The following is a 24,622-nucleotide window of genomic DNA, read 5'->3' on the forward strand; positions in this document are numbered from 1 at the left end:
CCCAGTCAAAAAGCCCGACAATGACTACCAATCCATCTAGGATTTGTGTGGCATAAACCAGGTTGCTCAGACTCTATACCCAGTGGTGCCAAACCCCTATACCCTCTTAAGCCAGATCCCACCAGACATTGCCTGGTTTATCTGCCTCAAACTAAAGGATCGAGGCTTTTTCTGTATTCGCCTAGCCCCCATAAGTCAACCTCTCTTTGCCTTTGAATGGACTAATGTCAGCTTGGGATGCCAGATGCAACTCACCTGGACCAGACATCCACAGGGGTTTAAAAACTCACCAACGATATTTAGTGAAGCCCTGGCCTCTGACTTGGCTGACTTCCCCAGGGAATGAACCAGCTGCACAGTACTCCAATATGCTGACGACCTTCTCATCGCCAGCCCAACTAAGGAAAACTGCCACCGAGCAACACTCGACATCCTACATCACTTATCAAAAAGAGGATATCAAGCATCCTGGGAAAAGGCTCAATTATGTAGACAAGAGGTCAAATACTTAGGATGCATGATAACTCAAGAAGACGGGCCCTCAGCACTGAACAAAAGGCTGTGATAACTAACCTTCCACGGCCCACCACCAAACGAGCTTTGTGTGAGTTCCTGGGGGCTGCAGGATTCTGTAGAATCTGGATACCAGGGTTCTCAGTCATAGCCAGGCCCCTGTATGATTCACTAATGGGACCGGATAATCAGCCTCTACAATGGGAGACAGACAAGAAAAGGCTTTCAAGGAACTCAAGGACTTACTTGGCCACCAGGTATCTTCCTGTCCTGTGAAAACAATCTTCTCTTTAGGTGCCGCAATGAAAGTAACGCAGTAACGCCCCTTCTGGTTGCATACTTGTGTTTCTGTCCCCCTCTGCCTCACTATACTTAGCGTTCCAGTTCCAGCCCTGGGTCTCTCTTCACCACCAAAGCTGATGGGCAGTAGTCTTACCATTCTTCCTGTGGGCCGAAGTCTTTGCCAGCACACCTACTGGCGCATCGGGCCTCAGGGACTTCCCTTAACTTTTACTTCAAGCTTTCACAGGAACTCAATGATGACACGGAACGCATTGCAGATTCATTAACATCCCTCCAGACACAACTCTCCAGTCTGGAGGCAATACCCCTCCAGAATCAGCGAGCTCTAGATCTCCTCACTGCTGAGAAGGGAGGAACCTGTCTCTTCCTACAGGAGGACTGCCGCTACTACGTCAGCCAGTCCGAGATCGTCACTTCCAAGGTTCGCGAGCTCCAGCTGGAATGCATCCAGCGTCGTGGAGAACTCATGTCTTGGGGTTTTAATCCACAATCATGGACATCATGGCTATTACCCCTAGGAGGCCCTACTCCTCCTAGTTACCCTCAGTCCTTGTCTTCTCTACAGCCTTGTCCGTTTCATCGGAAATACTGTCTCTCAACACATGACAGCCCGTATCCTCGCCCTCTGAGGATATAGTCCCTTAAATCTAGATGTTGATGATCTCTAGGGTACCCCTGCAGATCATCAAGGGGGGCACATGAGGTGGATAGAGATCCCCGGGTCCCAGCCCCTTCCTGTCCCCTGTTCTCCATTGTTCCCGCTGAGGCAGAAGAAAGACCAAACGACCATTCTGTTTGGTTAAGAAAAGAAAAGACAAGTCCACTGGGATAATTTAGCACTCTCCTGAGACACCTCCATATAGATCATACTTCCACATGATGGGGGCCAGTCTACCCTGAGGGACAGTGAAAACATCCCGTTACCATCCCCCATCACCCGTAACCATAAAAACTCACCCCTAACCTTGTTGGGTGCTCAGCCTTTGGGAAACGATCCCGCTGAGCTCGCCAGCAAAAATAAAGCTATGTTCTCCCAGATTTCTGTGTGCTGCCTGCAGTTTCCTTGGTCGCTTCAGATTTTTCCACAACAAAAGAACAATGCAGAAGTCTTATGAAGTAAGATTTACTGCATGGAGGTGGGTCTGGAAGACCAAAAGAGAAGGGAGGGCATTCTAGGTTTTAAAAATACACCATTTATCTCAGTCGTTAAGTGTCAGTCTTCAGCTCAGGTCATGATCCCAGGGTCCTGGGATCAAACCTCACATCGGGCTCCCTGCTTGGCGGGAAGCATGCATCTCCCTCTCCTACTCCCTCTGCTTGTGTTCCCTCTCTTGCTGTGTCTCTCTCTGTCAAACAAAAAAAAAATCTTAAAAAAAACCCCAAACACAGAAACAAACAAAAAACCCCACCTTTGATTTTTACCATTCTTCTTCCACTGTCTGGATAACACGAATCTTGGTATACATGAGACACTTGCCAGTCAGTTACTATGACTCTTCAGTCTTTCTAAAACAATGTTGATTTCTTGTCCCTTTACTCACCTTCATCCTTTGAGCAATGTTATTTTCTGAAACTGTCACTTTTCTAGCTCATAGCATCAATAAATCTTCAGCAGGTGTTTTTCCATTTTAGAAAAGATTTCTCACAAGAGAAAGAAAATCTTTAATATATATAGGAGGGAAGACATGGAAGAGGAATCTGTATTCATTCTATTAACTCGTTCAACATAAACTCATTGAATCTTATCTTGGTTGAGACACTGTATAATACTTAGGGCTAGGGATGGGACATTGACCCCCACCCCAGTATCTCTGCCCTTAAGGCATTCAGTCAATCTGAGACAGGCTTGAAGATAAGTTATTGAAATGTAGTAAGACATTTCCCCAAAATGGAGTAGCATGCCACTATTAAGAATTCCAGTACTTGGGTGTTTATTGACATGAAAAGCTGTTTATAAAAACATTAAGCTACAAAAGCAGGTTATAAAACTTGGCTATTAGATGATCCTACTTTGGTGATTTCACAAAATTATAAATGTCTCTCTGTAAAATATATATTTACAAACAAAAGATTACAAAAACAAAAAACAAAAAAAGATGTAAAAACAAAACAAAATCTAAACGAAAATATCATTATGTGTGAGTGGTGGGAGTATGGATGCTTTTTTCTTTCTTTTTTTTTTTATTATCTACGTTTTCCAATCTTATTCCTCTAACTTAAAAGGCATTGAAATGCAGTATGATGTTACACCGAGTATCAGAAAGTACAAAGGGGTTGGAGAAAATACCTACTTAACTGTTTGGGTGTGTCAGAAAATGCTTCCCAGGAGAAAGGGGATGAAACCAAAGGCAGAGCAAGCATATTACAAAGTTTACAACTGGGACTATATATCCACTTTGGGCAGAAGAGCATCAAGGGCAGAAGGACTTTGGAATTAAATAAAGATAGGAGACAGGCTGGATTGACACAAGGAAGTAAAAAGTACCTATAATACCCAGATAAACATTTCCAACTGGCACAGAACTTGGAGAAAGAGAAAGCAGACAGGTGCCAAAGGAACAGAGTAAGTCTATTGACTTATTTGTCTACCTTTTCACCCAGAATAATGGGCATAAACAGCAGGGCTGGTCTGTGTGGGTTCTCTGCAGCATCTCATTCTCTAGATTGGAGGGATGAAGCCAAATCTTGACTCTTAAATTAGGCCAAGTAGATAAATGAAGGGAAAAGAAATCAGGAGAGGGATGAAACAGGAAAAGAAACAAGGGAAAAATGAAAACCAGACAGAAATTTTTAAAAAAGAATGTCAGTTGCTCTAACACAGGTAAAAGATACTTCAAAAAACAAAATTAAAAAATCAGGGGCACCTGCGTGGCTCAGTCGGTTAAGCGTCTGTCTGCCTTCAGCTCAGGTCAGGGTCCCAGAGTCCTCAGAGCTAGCCCCACATCAGGCTCCCTGCTCAGTGGGGAGCCTGCTTCTCCCGTTCCCTCTGCTGCCCCCTCTGCTTTTGCTCTCTCGCTATCAAATAAATAAATAAAATCTTTTAAAAAAATCAAATGTTCATGCCAAGAGAGGTGACACATGGAAGGTTCGAATGTATGCCATTCTATAAATATTAATCAAGAAGGGGAAGGAATGTCCCAGTGTGAGTGATAATGTAGCTACCACAGGATCAGAAACACTGTAGCATTGCTTTGGTAGCATATTTTAATTAAGGTGCTTTGTTATGGGGGGAAAAAACAAAAATAGGTGGGGAATAGCACTAATTTTCACTAAGTCGGTATTTTTATTCACGTATGTACTTGGGTGACACAGTAGAAATGATTTGGTATTATGCTACCCTGTCTGCTACAACCTCTTCTCAAAAACTGCAGTCATATTCACCCTATACTGTTAAAAGCGACATTCATTTGGAAGGAATAAAGAAACTGGAATAAAGTAAATTATTCCAATTTTTATTTGTCCTTCTCTCCTTTATCAGTACTGTCCTTCTGATCTCATCCGACTTATTTTCTGATGTGTTTCTTGGGTTTAAAAATAATTACAGTTGCTCTAATGTTTAGATGAAAAGACAACTGATAGTAAGTATTTTACCAACAGTCAAGAAAAAAATTCCATGATAGGTGCAATCAATGAAAACAGTCTATTCATTGGTTTCCCTTTTCTTCCATCATTTTCAGGATTACCCTCATTTCAACAGAATAATTTCTTAGTTATTCCCGCAAGCATTTTCCCCTCCCTCTGTGCCAAACTATGTAACCAGTAGAGCTGTTTACACATTAAGTCATTTTGGTATAAAGTCAAAGGATCGAGACTGGCTCAGCTCTTTAATTCTTGTTATAAAACCAGAACCCGACCCTGTAAAAATCTGAGACTAGCATGATCATTATAAATTATTAATAATCTGGATTCTATATGGAACTTATAGGACAGGGCTTAGTCCAGAAAGTAAATAGCAGATATTAAATTTTAAAATGTTGATAATTAAATGAGAAGCCACAGGTTTCATATTAAATTTCTCGATGAAACAAAACTGACAATAAACAACAGGAAAGGAAGGAGGTAATGAGATCACATACACGCAGAAACTGTTTAATTGCTTTAATACTTTAAAAAAAAACTCAAGAAAAATCTTGGTCTGGTTAATTTCTGTATTCTAAGCTCTCATTTCCTATCTCCTTGGTGTTGGCATTGACCTTTTGAGTCTAATCTCCATTATAAACTTTTCATATGCCGATGATATCTACTTCTGAAACCTAGCTTTAGGCTCTGATAACAGAAGGATAGCTACCTTTTATGAAGACCTTACCATAGGCTGGGCAGTTTCAACAGCTTAATAGGAATTAGGATTATCTGATCTTCATACTGGCCACTTCGAGTTTTCTTCTACTTTTTTTTAAAATTTAATTTAGTTAACATACACTTATTATTAGTTTCAGGGGTAGAATTTAGTGATTTTTCAGTTGCATATAACACCCAGTGCTCCTTACTTCAAGTGCCATCCTTAATGCCCATCACCTAGTTAACCCATCCCCCCCACACCTCCCCTCCAGCAAACCTGTTTCCTATAGTTAAGACTCTCTCATCGTTTGCCTCCCTCTTGGTTTTGGTCTTATTTTTTCCCCACTTCCCCTATGTTCCTCTGTTTTCTTCCTTAAATTCCACATATGAATGAAATCATACTGTATTTTTTTTCTCTGATTTATTTTGCTTAGCATAATACCCTCTATTTCCATCCACATCATTGCAAAAGGCCAAGATTTCATCCCTTTTGATGGCTGAGTAATATTCCATTATAGACATATATCACAATTTTATACATTAATCTCTCAATAGACAGACATCTCGGCTCTTTCCATTTTTTAGCTATTGTGGACATTGCCGCTATAAACATCAGTATACATGTGACCCTTCAAATCGCTATGTTTGTACCCCTTGGATAAATATCTAGTAGTACAATTGCTGGGTCAAAGGGCAGACCTATTTTTTACTTTTTGAGGAACCTCCATACTATTTCCAGAGTGGCTGCACCAGTTTGCATTCCCACCAGCAGTGTAAGAGGGTTCCCTTTCTTCCCTATCCTCACCAACATTTGTTGTTTCCTGACTTGTTCATTTTAGCCATTCTGGACAGTGCGAGGTGGTAACTCATTGTGCTTTCGAATTGTATTTTCCTGACGCCAAATCATGTTGAACATTTTTTCATGTGCCTATTAGCCATTTATATGTCTTTTAAAGAACCATCAGTTCATGTCTTCTGCCCATTTCTTGACTGGATTGTTTTTTTGGATGTTGAATTGGGTAAGTTCTTTACAGATTTTGGATACTAGCCCTTTATCTGATAAGTCATTTTGCAAATATCTTCTCCCACTGAGGTTGACTTCTAGTTCTGTTGATTGTTTCCTTTGCTGTGCAAAAGCTTTTTATCCTGATTAGGTCCCAATACTTTGTTTTTGCTTTCATTTTCCTTGCCTTTGGAGACTGTTTAGTAAGAAGCTGCTGTGGCCAAGGTCAAAGAAGTTGCAGCCTGTGTTCTCCTCTAGGATTCTGATCAATTACTGTCTCATATTTAAGTCTTTTACCCATTTTGAGTTTATTTCTGTGAATGGTGTAAGAAAGTGGTCCAGTACAAATGTACAAATGTAAAAAATATATATATTTTAAAAAAGAAGCAAGCCTGGTCATATTTACCAGATGCCGACATTTTGGAGCATTCTTTCATCAGTAGACTTGGTACATGCAGAGGGAGAAGCCTGCTCAGGTGGCTCACAAACTAAGCTGTCCTTGTAAAGATGCCCCTGCCAGGAGGCGGGGTTTAATGTAGGGTACTCCAGCCTCCACTGGAGATGCTGTGTTCCTCTCTGAAGTCAGACTGTGCTGGGGGGTGGGGCATAGTGGAGGAAGAATATGGTGTCACCCAGCCCTCTTGTCCCAGGGAGTAGAACTACCAGTCACTGTTTTTCAGGATGCCCTCTCATAAAAGCGACCAATCTCCTGTGGCCTGGACTTTCATCAGTTCCCTGCCCTTAACCTATCTGTTTCTGGGCCATCAGCACACCTGGCACCACAGAGCTCCTACATTTTATCTCTGGCTGGTGGCTGGGATGCAAAACTCCCAAGTTTTAAAGGGCCTGGCAAGGTGCAGGTCATTCCCCAACCACAGAGGAGAGCCTCGCAGCATGGCCAGCACTGTCCTGTCCCTGAAAAGCAGTTGCACAGTGCATGCATGGAGGCCAGAGTTTACTGTAACACTCAGTGAAAACCTGGAAACAGGTTATCAGCCATCTATGTGCAACTCGGTCCCCTATTCCATCCTGTCCCAGAAAAGCAATCAGAAAGAGGCTTGAATCTACTGTGGCAGACACTGGAAATCAGCAGCCGGTTTGTCTGTGATCTGCCCGTGTCTCTGCTCTCTGCTCAGCTGTGCCACAGAAAAGCAGCCACTCGGCATGCACACAGAGGTTTAAGCCTATTGTGGGCTCATGGTGAAAATTTAAGAGGTTTTCTGCCCTCCACACACACATCTGACCCTGCTGTTGAGCACTGCTCAATGGCTTCCGGCTGGACTTTGGTCCTTGGAGAGGCAAAATATGTTTTATTTATTTATTTATTTATTTTCTTTTCAGCGTAACAGAATTCATTGTTTTTGCACTACACCCAGTGCTGCATGCAATACGTGCCCTCTCCAATACTCACCACCTGGTTCCCCCAACCTCCCACCCCCGCCCCTTCAAAACCCTCAGGTTGTTTTTCAGAGTCCATAGTCTCTCATGGTTCACCTCCCCTTCCAATTTCCCTCAACTCCCTTCTCCTCTCCATCTCCCCTTGTCCTCCATGCTATTTGTTATGCTCCACAAATAAGTGAAACCATATGACAATCGACTCTCTCTGATTGACTTATTTCACTCAGCATAAGCACTTCCAGTCCCGTCCATGTTGCTACAAATGTTGGGTACTCATCCTTTCTGATGGAGGCATCATACTCCATAGGGTGTGTGGACCACATCTTCCTTACCATTCGTCCGTTGAAGGGCATCTTGGTTCTTTCCACAGTTTGGCGACCGTGGCCATTGCTGCTATAAATACTGGGGTACAGATGGCCCTTCTTTTCACTCCATCTGTATCTTTGGGGTAAATACCCAGTGAAATTGCAGATTCATAGGGAAGCTCTATTTTTAATTTCTTGAGGAATCTCCACACTGTTCTCCAAAGTGGCTGCACCAACTAGCATTCCCACCAACAGTGTAAGAGCGTTCCCCTTTCTCCACATCCTCTCCAACACACGGTGTTTCCTGTCTTGCTAATTTTGGCCATTCTAAGTGGTATAAGGTGGTATCTCAATGTGGTTTTAATTTGAATCTCCCTGATGGCTAGTGATGATGAACATTTTTTCATGTGTCTGATAGCCATTTGTATGTCTTCATTGTTGAAGTGTCTGTTCATATCTTCTGCCCATTTTTTGACATGATTATCTGTTTTGTTATGTGCTGAGTTTGAGAAGTTCTGTATAGATCCTGGATATCGACCTTTTGTCTGTACTGTCATTTGCAAATATCTTCTCCCATTCCGTGGGTTGCCTCTTTGTTTTGTTGACTATTTCCTTTGCTGTGCAGAAGCTTTTGATCTTGATGAAGTCCCAAAAGTTCACTTTCACCTTTGTTTCTTTTGCCTTTGGAGACATATCTTGAAAGAAGTTGCTGTGGCTGATATCGAAGAGGTTGCTGCCTATGTTCTCCTCTAGGATTCTGATGGATTCCTGTCTCATGTTGAGGTCTTTTATCCATTTCGAGTTTATCTTTGTGTATGATGTAAGAGAATGGTCAAGTTTCTTTCTTCTACATATAGCTGTCCAATTATCCCAGCACCATTTATTGAAGAGACTGTCTTTTTTTCCACTGTATATTTTTTCCTGCTTTGTCGAAGATTATTTGACCATAGAGTTGACGGTCCATATCTGGGCTCTCTACTCTGTTCCACTTGTCTATGTGTCTGTTTTTATGCCAGTACCATGATGTCTTGGTGATTACAGCTTTGTACTAAAGCTTGAAATCAGGTAACGTGATGCCGCCAGCTTTATTTTTGTTTTTCAACATTTTCTTAGCAATTCAGGGTCTCTTCTGACTCCATACAAATTTTAGGATTATTTGCTCCAGCTCTTTGAAAAATGCCAGTGGAATTTTGATCGGAATGGCATTAAAAGCATAGATTGCTCTAGGCAGTACAGACATTTTAACAATGTTTATTCTTCCGATCCAAGAGCACGGAATGGTCTTGCATCTTTTTGTGTCTTCTTCAATTTCTTTCATGAGTGTTCATCAAATGTACTCCTGGAAGGGAAGCAATCTTTCCCGGGGCGACCCAGGCGATCTCCTCACTGCAGCTTATCCTGAGGTCCCTATCCTGCAGTCCCTATCTCTCATGTTCTCCCTTTCCCTGACTTTGCTCCACAAAAAGGGTTCCCTTCCCATCACGGCCATGAGACTTTCCTCTCCAATTCACAGCTCTCAACCTCACATCCACTGTGTTCTCTCCCTCTGCGGAGATTATTTCCTTAATCCTCAGATCATCTTCCTAGTTGTTCACAATAGCTAGATGTTGGTTTAGCTGTGATCAAAAGACAAGGCAAACACAGAATAACCCTACTACTCCACATTCTTAACTACCTCCACACCAGTTACTATGACATCCTTAGTCTCATTTTATAGCTGAGACACAGGGACTAACATGGATTTAGATAAGAAAATTGATCAAGGCCCCGGGGTTATTAAAATAGCAGATTGGGGATTAGGGAGATGGAAGATAGGTAGCATTTGAGCACTAAGTGGCCACAGACACCACATGCACGGGTTATGAAACCTCCTATTCACAAATGCTATTAGAGAGTCATAGGGAGTTACTCCAAGAATCACAGCTATGGAACTATTTGTTTAAAATAACTTTTGTAAATTAAAATTTGTTTCCACTATGAAAAAGTAATCTCTTTGTAATCAGAGGTTTCCAAAATGTGTTTCCCACCTTTTCATTGAGTCCTCAACCTTTTTCAGTTGTATCTAGCATCCCAGTAGCTTAGAATTAAAGTTTGTGGGTACAGGTTCTGATGCAATTCTCTCACTGTTAACACGGGGAGGATATTAGTACCTGCCTCACTGGAGGTTTTAAAGACTAAGAGAGAGAATATACCTCATCCACTAAGCAATAATGTAGCCAACCACACAGTCACAACAGGTACAATTCTAAGAACTTTACATGGACTAACTCCTTAATATGCAAAGTAAACATATAAGGAAGGTACCTTAGGATCCTCATTTCACAGACCAGAAAAAGAGTTTAATGAACTTGCCAAACATACAGAGCTGATATCAGAGCCAGGATTCTAATCCCAAGTTCATGCTCTAAACCATGACACTGTACAGCCCCTACTATGCCCACAGTGAGGGTTTAATAAAATGTTAGTTCTCTAGACAGCTCACTCAAGGATCACAAGAAGAGGCCTTACTAACTTAATTACTGAATCATCAGAAAGTGAGACTGGTTTCTAGTCTTCCCCACAGCATGAGAAGACAGCAGGTTTGCTGCTGGGTGGTTGTAAGGACAGAGTCAGTTCACCAAGGCTGGCCTGGAACACCAGTTCTGCAAGCGTCCAGAGTGAGCAGCATGGGTGGCGGGGGCAGGGGGGCACTTCACAGCCAAGAGCTCAATTTTCTTTTTTTTTTTTTTTTTTAATATTTTATTTATTTCACAGACAGAGATCACAAGCAGGCAGAGAGGCAGGCAGAGAAAGAGGAGGAAGCAGGCTCCCTGCTGAGCAGAGAGCCTGATGCGGGGCTCGATCCCAGGACCCTGGGATCATGACCTGAGCCGAAGGCAGAGGCTTTAACCCACTGAGCCACCCAGGTGCCCCAAGAGCTCAATTTTCTAGTTCAGGCTCTGCCACATGTTTTCTATGTGACCTTGATCACAGCATTTAACTTGTATTGCTTCAATTTCTCTTCTACAAACCAAGGGTAAAAGACGGTATGACTGGAATGGCTCTGAAATTTCAGGATTCTAGGACACAGTCTGAACAAGTGTCCCTGTTAAAATGCCAGTGGTGCAACATGCCAGTGGACCACTCATACTTCATACAATGATGAAGGCATTCAGAACTCCTTCTTAATATTTATGGTGTACAAGAAAATTGTTCGGGGAGGATGTTTCAGAAAAGGAAACATCCTTTTTCCTTTTCCTTCCTGAAGACAAACATTTTTAAGTGTCATAATTTTTTTTTAAGGATAAATAGTGATTGATGTCCATATTAGTTGTCCTAATTGAATTCCAAAAAAAAAAAAATTCCTTTTGGCCAAAAAGGACCTGAGATACTCTGTGCTTCTGAAAGACAAAAATGAATCAGGAATCTCAAGAGAATTCTTCCTAAAGAAAAAGACAATTTAATTGGCCATATGTGAAATACCTACTTGGAAAAGTAGTTACAAATAATTTTACCGTGGGCTCCCTTTCTTACCATCCATTTGTATATTTGGTGCCATTAGTTTTCCATTTACTGCTGCAAAAATTACCACAAATTTAGCAGCTTAAAACAACACAAATTCATTGTCAGACAGTTCTGTAGGCCACCAGTTTCACTAAGCTAAGATCACACTGTTGGTAGAGATGCATTCTTTTCCAGAGGCTCTAGGAAGAAGTTTGTTTTCAGTTTTTTCTCTGGCTTCTAGAGGCCACCCTAGTACTCGGCTCCCAGACCCTTCCTCCATCTTCAAAGCTAGCAGCACAGCATCTCTCTGACCCTGCTTCCATCACCACATCTCTTTGACTCTCTTTTACATCCCTCTTCCACTTTAAAGGACCTTGTGATTACACTAGGCCCACCCAAATAACCCAGGAAATCTTCCTGTTTTAAGGTTAGCTGACTGTCATACCTATATCATTTGCAACTTTAAATCCCCTTTGTCATGAAACCAAACACACTCATGGCTTCCTCAGTTAGAATGTGGACATTTCCGGGGGAAGGAAGATGCATTATTCTGCCTACCACCATCTCTTCCCTCCCTCTGTTGTCCTTCAGATGCAATAAACTCAGGGAAGAATATATATAAATACTTTACCAAATCAAATAGGAACTGGAAAATAAAGTCACTCCTGTCTTCCCCTCCTTCACTTCCTTTGAACTACAGGGTATACAGATTCCAAAGTCTAAAGAGGTTCATGTTTACGTTGGTCGTCATTGCCTATTATTTGCTCACTTGCTCTATAGTATTTACATAGTATTTGACATTTGACAAGATTTTCTTTAACTTTTTTTGTGGGTAAATTAATCAGTTTGTTATATTTTTGTAGTACTTAGGACACAGTGATGTCATCCCAGGCAACAACCCAGCCCCGAATGTATGAAACCGTACTCAATCCTTACCCGCCAAACAGCACCATGGCTCCTGGCTTTCAACAACCTGTGGGTTTCATACACCTTGGAAACCAAGCTCAGAGTGGCCAGCCTCCCTTCCTCGGGTCTCCAGGAATCATCACCAACAGTCATCAAGGTCAAGGAAATACACAGGTGGTAAACCCAGCTATAGCAACAGCAATCACAAACTTTAGAGAAGAAGCAAAGATATTAGGGGTAAGTCTACTTACAATGAGAATCTTAATTTTGCATTTGTAAGGTTATATTGTACCTATAAGTAATAGGTGGAGAAAAGTTTATGATCTCATGACCTACATCCATTCATTAAAAAGTTCTGAACGTTAATGGAAACTGTGTCCCTTTAAGGCAGAAATAATTCATCTGCATATAGACTTTACCCTGAATTCAATTTATTTTAGATTCAAGCAAGACTCTAACAGGTGACAAAGTACTCTTCCTAGCAGGATGATTCAGTAACACTGACATTATGGAAACACCGCTACTTCTAACTTGATCTCACTTCTGCAAAGGACACTTTGGGCACCCTCGATCCTGTCTCAGATTAGTTGTAAGCCTGGTATTTGTGTATACAGGTGAATTCACATTAAAATGTACACTGATAGCTGCCTTCAAAACAGAAGCAACTATAAATGGGCAGTCTGGGGGAACTGGGTGGGGAAGAATTCACAGCCATTCCATCTGCTGTGCCTTTCACCCAGGGCCTGTGCAGATGTTATGACTTAACTGCCATGCTACTTCAACAAAGGGCACTTCAAACACTCATAATCTTGTTTATGTAAGTAAGACATGCCCTACTTGTAAATGAAGATTCCACCTGCACAGAGAGAACTGTTAGTTTTTACTGTGCTTTCCAGATACACCACTCATGCCACTAACAATTCCACTCCACAGTACTGTCTCTCCTGTGTGCAGTTCTAACTTCTCTGCTAGAGCATTCAGTAGGTTATACTGAGTGCCCCTTATGTACCAGAAACTCATCCAGTCATCTTAGTACTACTAAGTACTTACTTACTACTATTTCAGGTTTTACCACTTTAGAAAAGTAAAAATAAGCATTGCACTCTCTAACAGACAGATCTAGGCTGGGGGGTGGCTTTGATTCTCCTCCTGGCAGAGAAAGAAAATCCCCTGCTCCCACTGAGCAAAGGGACAAACTGGGACCCCACAAAGCCAACCCCACACAGGTGTTAGGAATACTACAGAGAACAAAACAGGCACGATCACTGCCCTCATCTAGATCAGAATCGTAGGCTCAGACTATACACATAAAACAGAACTAAAGTATACAATGTGTTAGAAGGTGATAAATGATGTGAACAGAATAAAGTGTAAAAGGGCTGGTTAGTACCAGGCAGTGAAGGGTATGGGTAGCAATTTCAAGTTGATCAGAGGAGGCTTTCCTTAGAAGATGACATTTGAGCAAAGACATGAAGGGAAGAGCAAGTGACGCAGATACCAGGACAAAAGCTTCCAGGCAAAGTTGGGAGGATCATTAGAGGAAAATGTGGGTGCTGTGTTTGATGAACAGGGAGGAGGCCAGTAAAGTAGAACAGTATGATGGAGGGAGGTTGTAGCCTCGTGGAGAGCAGAGGAAGGGTGGAGGCCAGACCTTGTGAGTCTGGAAGACAGAAGTCCTGGCTTGTACTCTAACACTGGAGCATTCTGCCTGGCAATGAAGAGGTACTCAAGAACAGCACTTTAAAGTGACAGATGCTGTTTTATTTTTAAAAGTTCCAGCTGGCAGAATACTTCTCTCTAAAGATTGTACACTTATGCTATTAGTAGCTCCCAGTCACCACAACAATGCAGGGACTTTAGGTGGTAGGATGGGGAGCATCTGCCTTAATTGATTCAGAACTCAAAGTTGTTCAGTGGCCAAAAGTCCAAATTACTGTCTGGCCTGCAGGCAAGTTTGGTAAGTAAATGGTATAGCCAGTGTTATACTAGGAGAAAAGTAAGCCAATACTAATCCAGTATCTGACTGCCATCAAGATGAAGGCAAGGATGAGAATAAGAAGTCTTTGGCCAGATGACTCAATTGCTGCTCTAAGGAAGAGTCTGTAACAACCGATTATAATGCCTAACTCAGGAGTTCTTCAACTGAGATCCATGACTGGCTTTAGCCTGTGACACCTCTGAAGTCCTGTGCAACAGTATTGTGTGTGTATGTATGGATGTGTAACAAGATTTTGTGTGTCTGTATGAATGTGTGACAAGAATTTTTCAAGAAGATTCATAGTTTTTATTATTCTCAAAGAAATTCATTACTCAAAGAAAATATTAATCTCTTAGCATTATTTAGGAAGCTGTGATTTTTTCCAACTGTTTCAACTTAATAACTGTATTCAGTAGCAAGTTATTAAAGAAATAAATATAGCAATGTTTGTATTTGCAGTCTTCTTGGACAGATAAGATGTAAGCTTGGGAAGAAACCAATGGTAAACCTACAGTTAGCTTCTGGCCCAAACTAGAAGCACTTATTTTACACAAATATGTTTATTCAGGATGAAATAAGGTGCCCTAAGAGGTACAAAATATATCTCATCTTTGAGAATATGTCTTGGCCAATAAGAAAATATTTACATGCCTGCAATTGAAAAAAAGAACAATAAAAATTCTTACAAAACCAAGTAATAAGATGTCTAATTTACATAAGATAAAACAGAAATTTAGAAATAGAAAAGATAGTTGAAATTGACTAATATACTCAAGACAACTTCACAGAAGAGCTGGAGCTGAGCCCGAGGGAAAGCCGTATTTAATAGTTAAAAGGCATGGGTTCTGGAACCAATTTGCTGCCTCTCAGTAACCATATGGACACTGCTATGCTCTGAATGACCTCCCAAAACTCCTATGTTGAAATCCTAACCCTAACAATGATAGTATTAGGACATGGGCCTTGAGGAGGTACTTACTAGAAGAAGGTGGAGCTCTCAGGAATGGGCGTATGAAAAAGGCTCCTGGGAGATGGTGAGCCCTTCTCCACTATGTGAGGACACAGTGAGGAGGCACCATTAGGAGCCAGGGGGAGGGCCCTCACTAAAAGGCAACCATGCTGGTACTTTGAACTTAGAACCTCCCAGCCTCTGGAACTGTAGCAAAACATTTCTATTGTTTTTAAGCTACCCAGAGGGTAGCACAGTACTTTCTTGTAGCAGCCTGAGAAGACAGAAACAGGCATCTCTGTGTCTCTATCTAGCTGCTGGGAGGATTACATGAAATAATAAATGTGAAGTGTTGAGACTACTCTCAAACATGTAGTTAATGCCCCGTAAATCCCTTGTGACTTCCTTCATGATATCATCCCCATAACTGGGATCTCCCAAGCAGAGAACAGGTCCATCTGAAATAGCCATCAAAGTCACAGTTAAAGCATTTTTTCCAGAGAGTCTTTTAGAGGCTCTTCGGGGACACCAATGCATGCTTAATCAGTAGCACCTTCTGATGAGTTCTCCTTGGCCACCCTTACAAGCCACCCAAACACCTCAGTTGAGGCCCACGAGGAAGGCCCTGTGCCAGTGTATGCCAAAATCTTCATGGCTCACCTCCTGCTGTAAAGGTATGTATGCCTAAAGGACATTCGTGGATCTTGACAGAGGGTACAATAAATAAGCAGCAGCAGCAATGTCAGTAATGTGTCTCATTAGTGACTGTAAACGAAGAAGCAACTTTAAAATGCCTGTTTTCTTTTTTCAGGCAATCCAGATCATGATTGGATTGATGCACATTGGTTTCGGAACTATCTTGGGCTTCATGTACACCATTTATGGATCAGTTTGGGGATTTGCTTCCCTTGCTCTTATTAGTGGATATCCATTCTGGGGTGGCATCTCTGTGAGTAAGCTGCTACAACACTTATCCATCTCAGTTTATTGAGAACAGCTACCCCTAGCCTATGCACAACTCATTTTCTCATCAGCCTCATATCTGATCAGCTGAAAAATTGAGAAATAACAGCTCTGGTTGGGTATAAATAAGGGAGAGCTTCTGTTCTCCATTTTAACCTGCAGCTTAAACTCATACCCTCAAGTTTACTCTGATCCAGTAACCAAGAAGCCAAATTTTTAGTTCGTGATTACATTTAAGATGGAAATGTATGCATTGGGTAGAGAGAGGCAAAAGGAGGTGATGGGGAGCATGATTAAAACTATGCAAGTGATAATGACAAGAGATTGAGCTATGAGTTCACAGACCATCAGCACAAGGTAAGCTCACAAAACAGTGAGCTCCTTACATGTAAGAAACTAAGGGGAGAAAAAAAGGGAGAAGTCAAATTGACACAATTTCTGAAGATTTCTCCAGAAAAATGGAGTAGTATGAGAGGAATTTTTGATAGGTAAACTAGATGAATATAAATAGACCAGTCTTTCCTACAAAGAGAGAAGCTCCCAGGACTGAAGAACCCATCTTTCATAAATAAATGTGTCTGTTTCTACAGTTCATTACTACGGGTACTCTCTCTATACTGGCGTCCAAGAAGCTTTCTCCTAGTCTGGTAAGTCAGAATGTTTCTACTTATTAAACTCTTCTGAAGATTCATTTAATTGATTTGGAGAGGAAAATTGAGAAAGTGGATTCAGAAAATGCAAAGGGGAGCACTTTTTCCCAAAATTATTTCTACTGATTGCCTCCATGGTATGTGTGCCTCAGCATGGTCCACAAAATTTGCCCCTCAGAAATGCCCCTTCTGATTCTTCAATCACAAAAGTGAGAAGTGGTATAGATAAGGTTGTTGAGCTTTACCCTAAAGGCTACCTGGCTCAGTTGGGTCACACTAAATTAGGGGAAGCCCAAAGCAGAATATAAGAGCCAGGAAATACCCACCAGCCACTTCACTATCAAAGACTCTATTATTCATTTGCCATTTCTCAGTTCTGCCTTGGTTTGTATTTTTATTTTTTATTTGCACATATCTCCTATTTTTACTCAGATTTGACTTTTGTTTTACAGTATGTTAAATCATCACTAAAAGCGCCAACTGGGTACACAAAAAGAGTTTATAAAAATAATCACTGAGACAGGTCTCTCAATTCTCTTGGTCACAGCTCTCCAACTTTTGCAATTTCCTGGTCTACTTCTGAAACAGGAGAAAGAAAATGATCTGCCAAGAAATAGTGACAACTAGAGCAGAGGTGGCTTCAAGATTATATTTACTCCAGCACAAGAGGAAAGAATGGAAAAATGGGAACACAGAATCACGCTGTTCATGTTCTCCTAGATACCAGAGACTAGACTAGAGGCTAGAACAGACACTAAACTAGACACTAAACATTAGACTAGAGATTAAAGACCAGGCTAAACTAAACTAAATCAGCCTAATCCCAATTAACCACTTCTGTTGTAAATTAAAAAAAAAAAAAAAAGTAGACCATCCTTTCTCTGGACAATTTACGGATCTTTCTGATGTTGTCCCAGCACAGAACATGTCAAAATCTTCTTGTAGAAATAGGACATTTTTGTACTCTACCCTACACTTCTACCCACAAAACCCTAATGAGTTTCTCATTCTAAATCTGGATTTTTTAATCTAGTCCCTAGAAAGACTTCAGGGTTTTCATCAATTTCTAATTTTATCAGCAAAGATGTTTTTGCATACATACTTTTCCATCTATAAAACTGGATGCTACGTAGTATTACATCATATGGTCGTTGTAAGAGCTTCATGAGATACTGTATTTAAATGATTTAAACACAGCGCCTGTCACAGAAAAATGCTCATTAATGGTTTATTTGTTGTTTTATTACTTTGAAGGGGAAAAAATTGTCATTGTGTGTGAGGCTTTTAGGCAACCCCAACAGATGAGCTTCTGCTTTGTATTATTTACATTTTTCTACAGATTTCAGAAGTACACTACATTTAGGCTGCATACAGAGTAGTTTTCATGAAAACTCAGAAAGGCAGGGGAAGAAAAGTCATTTCCACTTCAAAAATTGTTTCAAGATTTCAAAGATTAAGAACCATTACATTAACTGTTTCTTACTTATTCCATTTTTTCTCCTATATGATTTATTTTTCCTGTCATTTCCATTAGATCAAAAGCAGCTTAGGAATGAACATTGTCAGTACTTTCTTTGCCTTCATTGGAGTGATTCTGCTGCTGGTGGATGTGAGCATCAATGGCCTACCCAACCAAGACTATTGGGCAGTTGTAAGTATCCCATGATCTACCATGTGCCTCCCCTACACTCACACAGAGGGTCCATTATTTTCACCTCTCATGACTATATAGTAGCCCTATACAGAAAATCCTATACAGTAGCCCTATAGTAGAAAATCCCTTTTTCTATTCCAGCCCTATTTCTGATCATGTGATCTCTAGGACTGCAGAAAAAGTGGGAGAGCTATCTCTACAGACAAACTAGGGCAGAAAGGACATCCTTTATTGGTCTTACTGTTAATCACGTGAACAATGGGACAACACCTAAGGACACTTAGAGATACCCAGATAGAATTTTCCAAAAATTTAAAACTCTATGTAAATAAGATAGTCAAGTTATTGCATAGTTTTATTTTAGAGTAAGTATGGAATGAGGGGCAACTGGCCACAATAAGGACATTTCACTTTCATTAGAGAAACTCAAAGAATGAAGCAACTTCAAAATGAAACACATGCCTCTGAATGTTCTCAAGACAGAACTGTCCATTCATAATCACATTAGACAAAGCATAGACTCTGACAATTACCCCAAGAGTGGAGTAAGTGTACAGAAGCACTTATAAGAGGGCAAGAATATGAGGCAACTTCTTGGTAAGAAGGAAAGAAGCAAGAACACAAAATTTATCCTCTATAATACCAAACCAAGAAACAAAAATTACTCAAAAACTACCTCTTAAATTAGCATCCAAGTAAAATACCAAATGAGTCTGCTGTGTCTCGAGGTGGTAGAAGAAAGTATATTGCCTAATCCTGTCTTCCATTCCCCAGAAACAAACCTAAGAAAAGCAGGACACCAAAAAATACGGACAAGTCTCACTAAGGTTCTCCAAACTAGAGCTAAGAAGACTTAGGTGGAAAGCAGCCAGTTCTAAGAAAGCATAAAGCAGGGGCATCTGGGTGGCTTAGTTAAGCGACTGACTTTGGCTTAGTTCATGATCTCAGGATCCTAGGACTGAGCTCTGCATCCAGCTCACCACCCGACTGGGAGTCTGCTTGTCCCTCTTCCTCTCCCCTCCCTCTGCTCATGCACTCACTCACTCTCTAATAAATAAAATCTTTAAAAAAACAAAAAAGAAAGAAAGTATAAAGCAAATCTTGAATGGCAAAAGCCCTTGTGTAGCACCCCAGGACCTCAAGAAAAGCAGAGCACCAGAATTAACATCTTTCAGTACCCCTTGATAATGTGGAGAAATTAGCAGAAATCCATAGGAACAGAATAGACCTCTGGTCTTGTAGCAGGTCTCAGTATAGACATTTCTCAAAAAAAAGAGAAAGTGAAGTCTACATCCAATAGCAAGAATTGTGCTCAGTGCCAGCTAAGTCATCTCACTGCATGGTTAGCATTCAGTAAAATGAACATAAAACAGTATCTGCCTCTGAAATTGAAACTGGAAGCAAGAAAGACAAAATCAATGTAGTTAAGTAGAAACACAATTAAGGAAAACTTGCCTATACCATATCCAAACAAAAGTAAAGCCTGTATATAGTTTTCACTTAAAGAATGAGAAAATTGAAAAAAAAAATGGTAGGGAAACTATCCAAATACCTTAGAGTGACTAAAGGAAGAAAGGAAAGGATAAAAGGAAGAAAAAAGGAAAGAAGACTTAAGATTCCCATGGGTCAGCAGAAACACTCAGATGCCTATTGTTTATTCTGAGAAAAAGCTACAATTCAGCTAATTGGAATAAAAGACAAGTCAGGTGATAAAATGGATGCAAACACATATGCCTTCCTTCTTCCTCACAAGATGTGCCCTGGTTTGATGGGAATGTGAATCACATAAATCAGGAATACACTGAGTTTCCTCATTATCATGGTTAGATTCCTTACCTATCTGGAAAGCCACACCCTCAAATTTTAGCTCAAATTCCTGTCCAATGAAACAGTGACTCTAGTCTGTGATTACCACATGTCCCAGACATAGCACTTGGGTTTCAGGAACTGGTATTCAATTCAATTCTAGGTACACATTTTTCAATTTAACACAGAGACAACAAAAGGAAATTCCAAGTAGCAGGACAAACCATGTTATATCATAGCATGTCAGTGGTACAGATTTAAAAAAAATGGAAGAAATATTATCCAATTATCTATAGAAGACTCCCCATGAGCATTTTATACTATTGAAAATCATTAATAAGAAAACAAAATGACAGAAGGAAATAAAAGAACACTGCAGTATTATAGAAATCAACTGAGTACTTCAAACCACTGTTACAGGTCTAGTAAAGAAATCACACACAGCAAGAGATAGAATGGACTCAGGTAAAAAATGGTAGAGAGAAAAACTGTAGTTACAGTCTTCACAGAAAAAAATGACAAATATATTAAATAACTAGAGAGAAAATGATAAATATGGAAGACAGGCAAGTTTCATCCAACATAATAAGTGGTTTCCCTGAGTCAGAGAATCCAACAAATGGTACAGAAAAAATGTATACTTTTTCAGTATTATTCCAGTAATTTTCAGTATTATTTCAGCAATACTGAAAATATCCTGAAATAAGAGAATAACTGAACTTTTACATCAAAGGAGAATAACCTACACTGGGAGAAAGACATGTAAAATAATGGAGATAAATGACATAGGTATAGATATAGACCCTTGTTACGATAGAAAGTACAACAAAGGGTTCTTTAAGATTTTAGGGAGAAAAATCCAATACCTATGAGCTGGAAAAAAAAATCAGTACGATTCAGTCCCTACCACAGCAACATTCAATGGGGGAAAATAATGAAGCAATGTCATAAAATTTTGATGAACAGAAACCGTGACTCAAGAATAACACATCCAATAAAATTCTTTTTTTTTTTTTAACAAACACTAACATTTATTGAGTGTTTATTACCTTCTAGAAAGAGTTAACATTAGAGAAATTGAGCAAGGGAATTACCAAATATATTTTCTAACCTATTTTGGAATTAAATAAAATTGTTAATGTCTACTGTATTACCAACATTCTTTTTCATCCTCTAGCAGATTAAAAGTAATGTCCTTCTTATAGTTTGTATTTGGTTTTTTGTTTTGTTTTGTTTTGTTTTGTTTATTTTCAGCATAACAGTATTCATTGTTTTTGCACAACACCCAATGCTCCATGCAATCTGTGCCCTCTCCAATACCCACTACCTGGTTCCCCCAACCTCCCACCCCCCACCCCTTCAAAACCCTCAGATTGTTTTTCAGAGTCCATAGTCTCTCATGGTTCACCTCCCCTTCCAATTTCCCTCAACTCCCTTCTCCTCTCCATCTCCCCTTGTCCTCCATGCTATTTGTTATGCTCCACAAATAAGTGAAACCATATGATAATTGACTCTCTCTGATTGACTTATTTCACTCAGCATAATCTCTTCCAGTCCCATCCATGTTGCTACAAAAGTTGGGTATTCATCCTTTCTGATGGATGGCATCATACTCCATAGTGTATATGGACCACATCTTCCTTATCCATTCGTCTGTTGAAGGGCATCTTGGTTCTTTCCACAGTTTGGTGACGGTGGCCATTGCTGCTATAAACATTGGGGTAGAGATGGCCCTTCTTTTCACGACATCTGTATCTTTGGCGTAAATACCCAGTAGTGAAATTGCAGGGTCATAGGGAAGCTCTATTTTTAATTTCTTGAGGAATCTCCACACTGTTCTCCAAAGTGGCTGCACCAACTTGCATTCCCACCAACAGTGTAAGGGAGTTCCCCTTTCTCTACATCCCCTCCAACACTTGTTGTTTCCTGTCTTGCTAATTTTGGCCATTCTAAGTGGTGTAAGGTGGTATCTCAATGTGGTTTTAATTTGAATCTCCCTGATGGCTAGTGATGATGAACATTTTTTCATGTGTCTGATAGCCATTTGTATGTCTTCATTGAAGAAGTGTCTGTTCATATCTTCTGCACATTTTTGATATGATTGTCTCTTTTGTGTGTGTTGAGTTTGAGGAGTTCTTTATAGATCCTGGATATAAACCTTTAAAATTCTTGTACAAGCATATAAGCAAAAACAAGATACTCTCAGTAAACAAGGATAACGCACTGGTGCTTAAAAAAAAAAAAAGAATATTACACCACATAGGGGGTAAATTAAATCAAGGTTCAGAAAGGCGGGGCGCCTGGGTGGCTCAGTGGGTTGAGCCGCTGCCTTCGGCTCGGGTCATGATCTCAGGATCCTGGGATCGAGTCCCGCATTGGGCTCTCTGCTCAGCGGGGAGCCTGCTTCCTCCTCTCTCTCTCTCTGCCTGCCTCTCTGCCTACTTGTGATCTCTCTCTGTCAAATAAATAAATAAAATCTTTAAAAAAAAAAAAAAGAAAGGCAGGGAGAAACTACGTAAAGAGATAAGAGAACACAAGACCATTTAAATATTCATCTAAGACTGTAAGACTGAACAACTGGAGAAATAACAGCTATAGAAGTGAATATAAAGCTTTTAATGTTCACCCAGCACCCTCCACCAAAAACCACAAAAATTGGGATGTAAAGAGAAGGAAGAAAAGAGAGATGTCAAATCAGAGTGCCACTTGCCTCATTTTTCATAGCAATCACTTCATACTGCCTAAAATGGAAACTTGGTTTAAAATTACTTCAGCTTCTTCATGGATTCCTAAACTTTTAACTCTGGCAGACTTAATTTACCTACTTCTATTCTTTCAAAGATCAAGTAATACTTTTACTCCAAAATAGCAAGTACAAAACCATTCCATTCTTCAAGAACAATGTTTCTATCTCTTGCTTTCTCTCATCCCCTCTCTCGTTCTGCTTCCTCTCTTGCCATCACCATGCATCCATTTCTCTAACTGCCTTTCGGCCTCTACATAGAGACCGGGAATAATAGACAACAAATTTCAATTTTGTTTATTTCTAGGCAATGACATTAGGGATAACTTTTTTTTAAAGATTTTATTTATTTGACAGACAGAGATCATAAGTAGGCAGAGAGGCAGGCAGAGAGAGAGAGAGAGAGGGAAAGGAGGAAGCAGGCTCCATCCCAGGACCCTGGGATCATGACCTGAGCCAAAGTCAAAGGCTGTAACCCACTGAGCCACCCAGGTGCCCCTAGAGAAGACTGTTTTCTATATAGCTTGATTTTTTTAAATAAAAGTAAGGTAAAAGTACCTACCTAAAAGTAGGTAACATTTTTATCAAAACAAGAAAGCCATCACAAAGGAAAAAAGTGTACTTCCTTTATAATGTTTTTAAATAGTCTGGTGGAGAAAAATTCTTCTGGCATTTTAAAGAAAATTCAAAATTAATTCACATTCCCCTGAAATAAGCATTTGATGATAATAGAAAAACAATCATGGAGTAAGTTGAGCAGGAGAATGGCACATTTGATTAGTCAAAAACTTTGTGAAGCTTGTGTGAAGACTTCTTGATTAGTCAAAATTTTGGTATGTTTTTCCCTGATTACAGCTTTCTGGGAAAGGAATTGCAGCCATGCTGATTATCTTCTCTCTCTTGGAATTCTGCACAAATTGCACTACAGCCTATTTTGCCAAACGAGCAATCACCAAAACCAACAGGGTGAGCCGGGCCTCTTCTCTGTAAAGTACTCTTGAGTATGTGCTGGGGAAATACAGACAAGTGTCAGCCAAGTCCCACTGCGGGTTAACAAGAGCGCACTTTGTCTTTGAGTCATGGGGTGGGGACGGGGTGGGACACGGGACGAAATAGGATTGTAGTAATAATACTGCTTGTTTTGTTCATTCCAGCCTGTCCTGGTTATTCCCAACGTGTATACAGTCAGTCCCCTGGAACAAGGGGTTTTCTCAGCTCCTCCCAGAAATGATGGCCACCTCACTCATGCCACTTAACACAACAAGGAGCGGCGCCTGGGTGGTGCAATCGGTTGAGCATTTGACTCTTGGTTTCCACTTAGGTTGTGATCCTGGGATGGAGCCTCATGTCAGGCTTCGCACTCAGTGCAGAGTCAACTTCAGATTCTCTCTCCCTCTCCTTCTACCCTTCCCATACTTGTGCACACACGCTCCCACTCCCCCTAAAATAAATTTTAAAAATCATATAAAAGAATTTGGCTAAAACCAAAAAGAAGCAGCAAGCAATCTCATGCAGTTAAACTGCTCTGCAGGAACTTAAGAAGCTGGTCTCTGCTGTCCACGATCATTGCTCATCTTTCAAAACTGGGTTTGAGATTTTTCTTAGTTTGTCACTAATGATAACTGCATGTATTTCCCTGCCACTGTTTCTTCTTACATACCACTACCACACCGGGGAGATGGATGACCAG

General features: G+C 40.5%; 1 protein-coding gene across 1 annotated transcript; it reads left to right on the forward strand.

Moving 5' to 3' along the window:
• The first annotated feature begins 12,162 nt into the window (after window positions 1-12,162).
• On the forward strand, window positions 12,163-24,188 carry LOC122913685 (membrane-spanning 4-domains subfamily A member 12-like). The gene is made up of 6 exons (XM_044260332.1): window positions 12,163-12,426; window positions 15,928-16,065; window positions 16,670-16,726; window positions 18,264-18,380; window positions 23,788-23,898; window positions 24,087-24,188. The coding sequence occupies exons 1-6, from the start codon at window positions 12,163-12,165 to the stop codon at window positions 24,186-24,188; spliced, it is 789 nt and encodes a 262-aa protein (XP_044116267.1).
• Window positions 24,189-24,622: the final 434 nt, after the last annotated feature.

The sequence above is a fragment of the Neovison vison genome, chromosome 7, assembly GCF_020171115.1.
Source record: "Neovison vison isolate M4711 chromosome 7, ASM_NN_V1, whole genome shotgun sequence".
Classification (NCBI taxonomy): Eukaryota; Metazoa; Chordata; class Mammalia; order Carnivora; family Mustelidae; genus Neogale; species Neogale vison.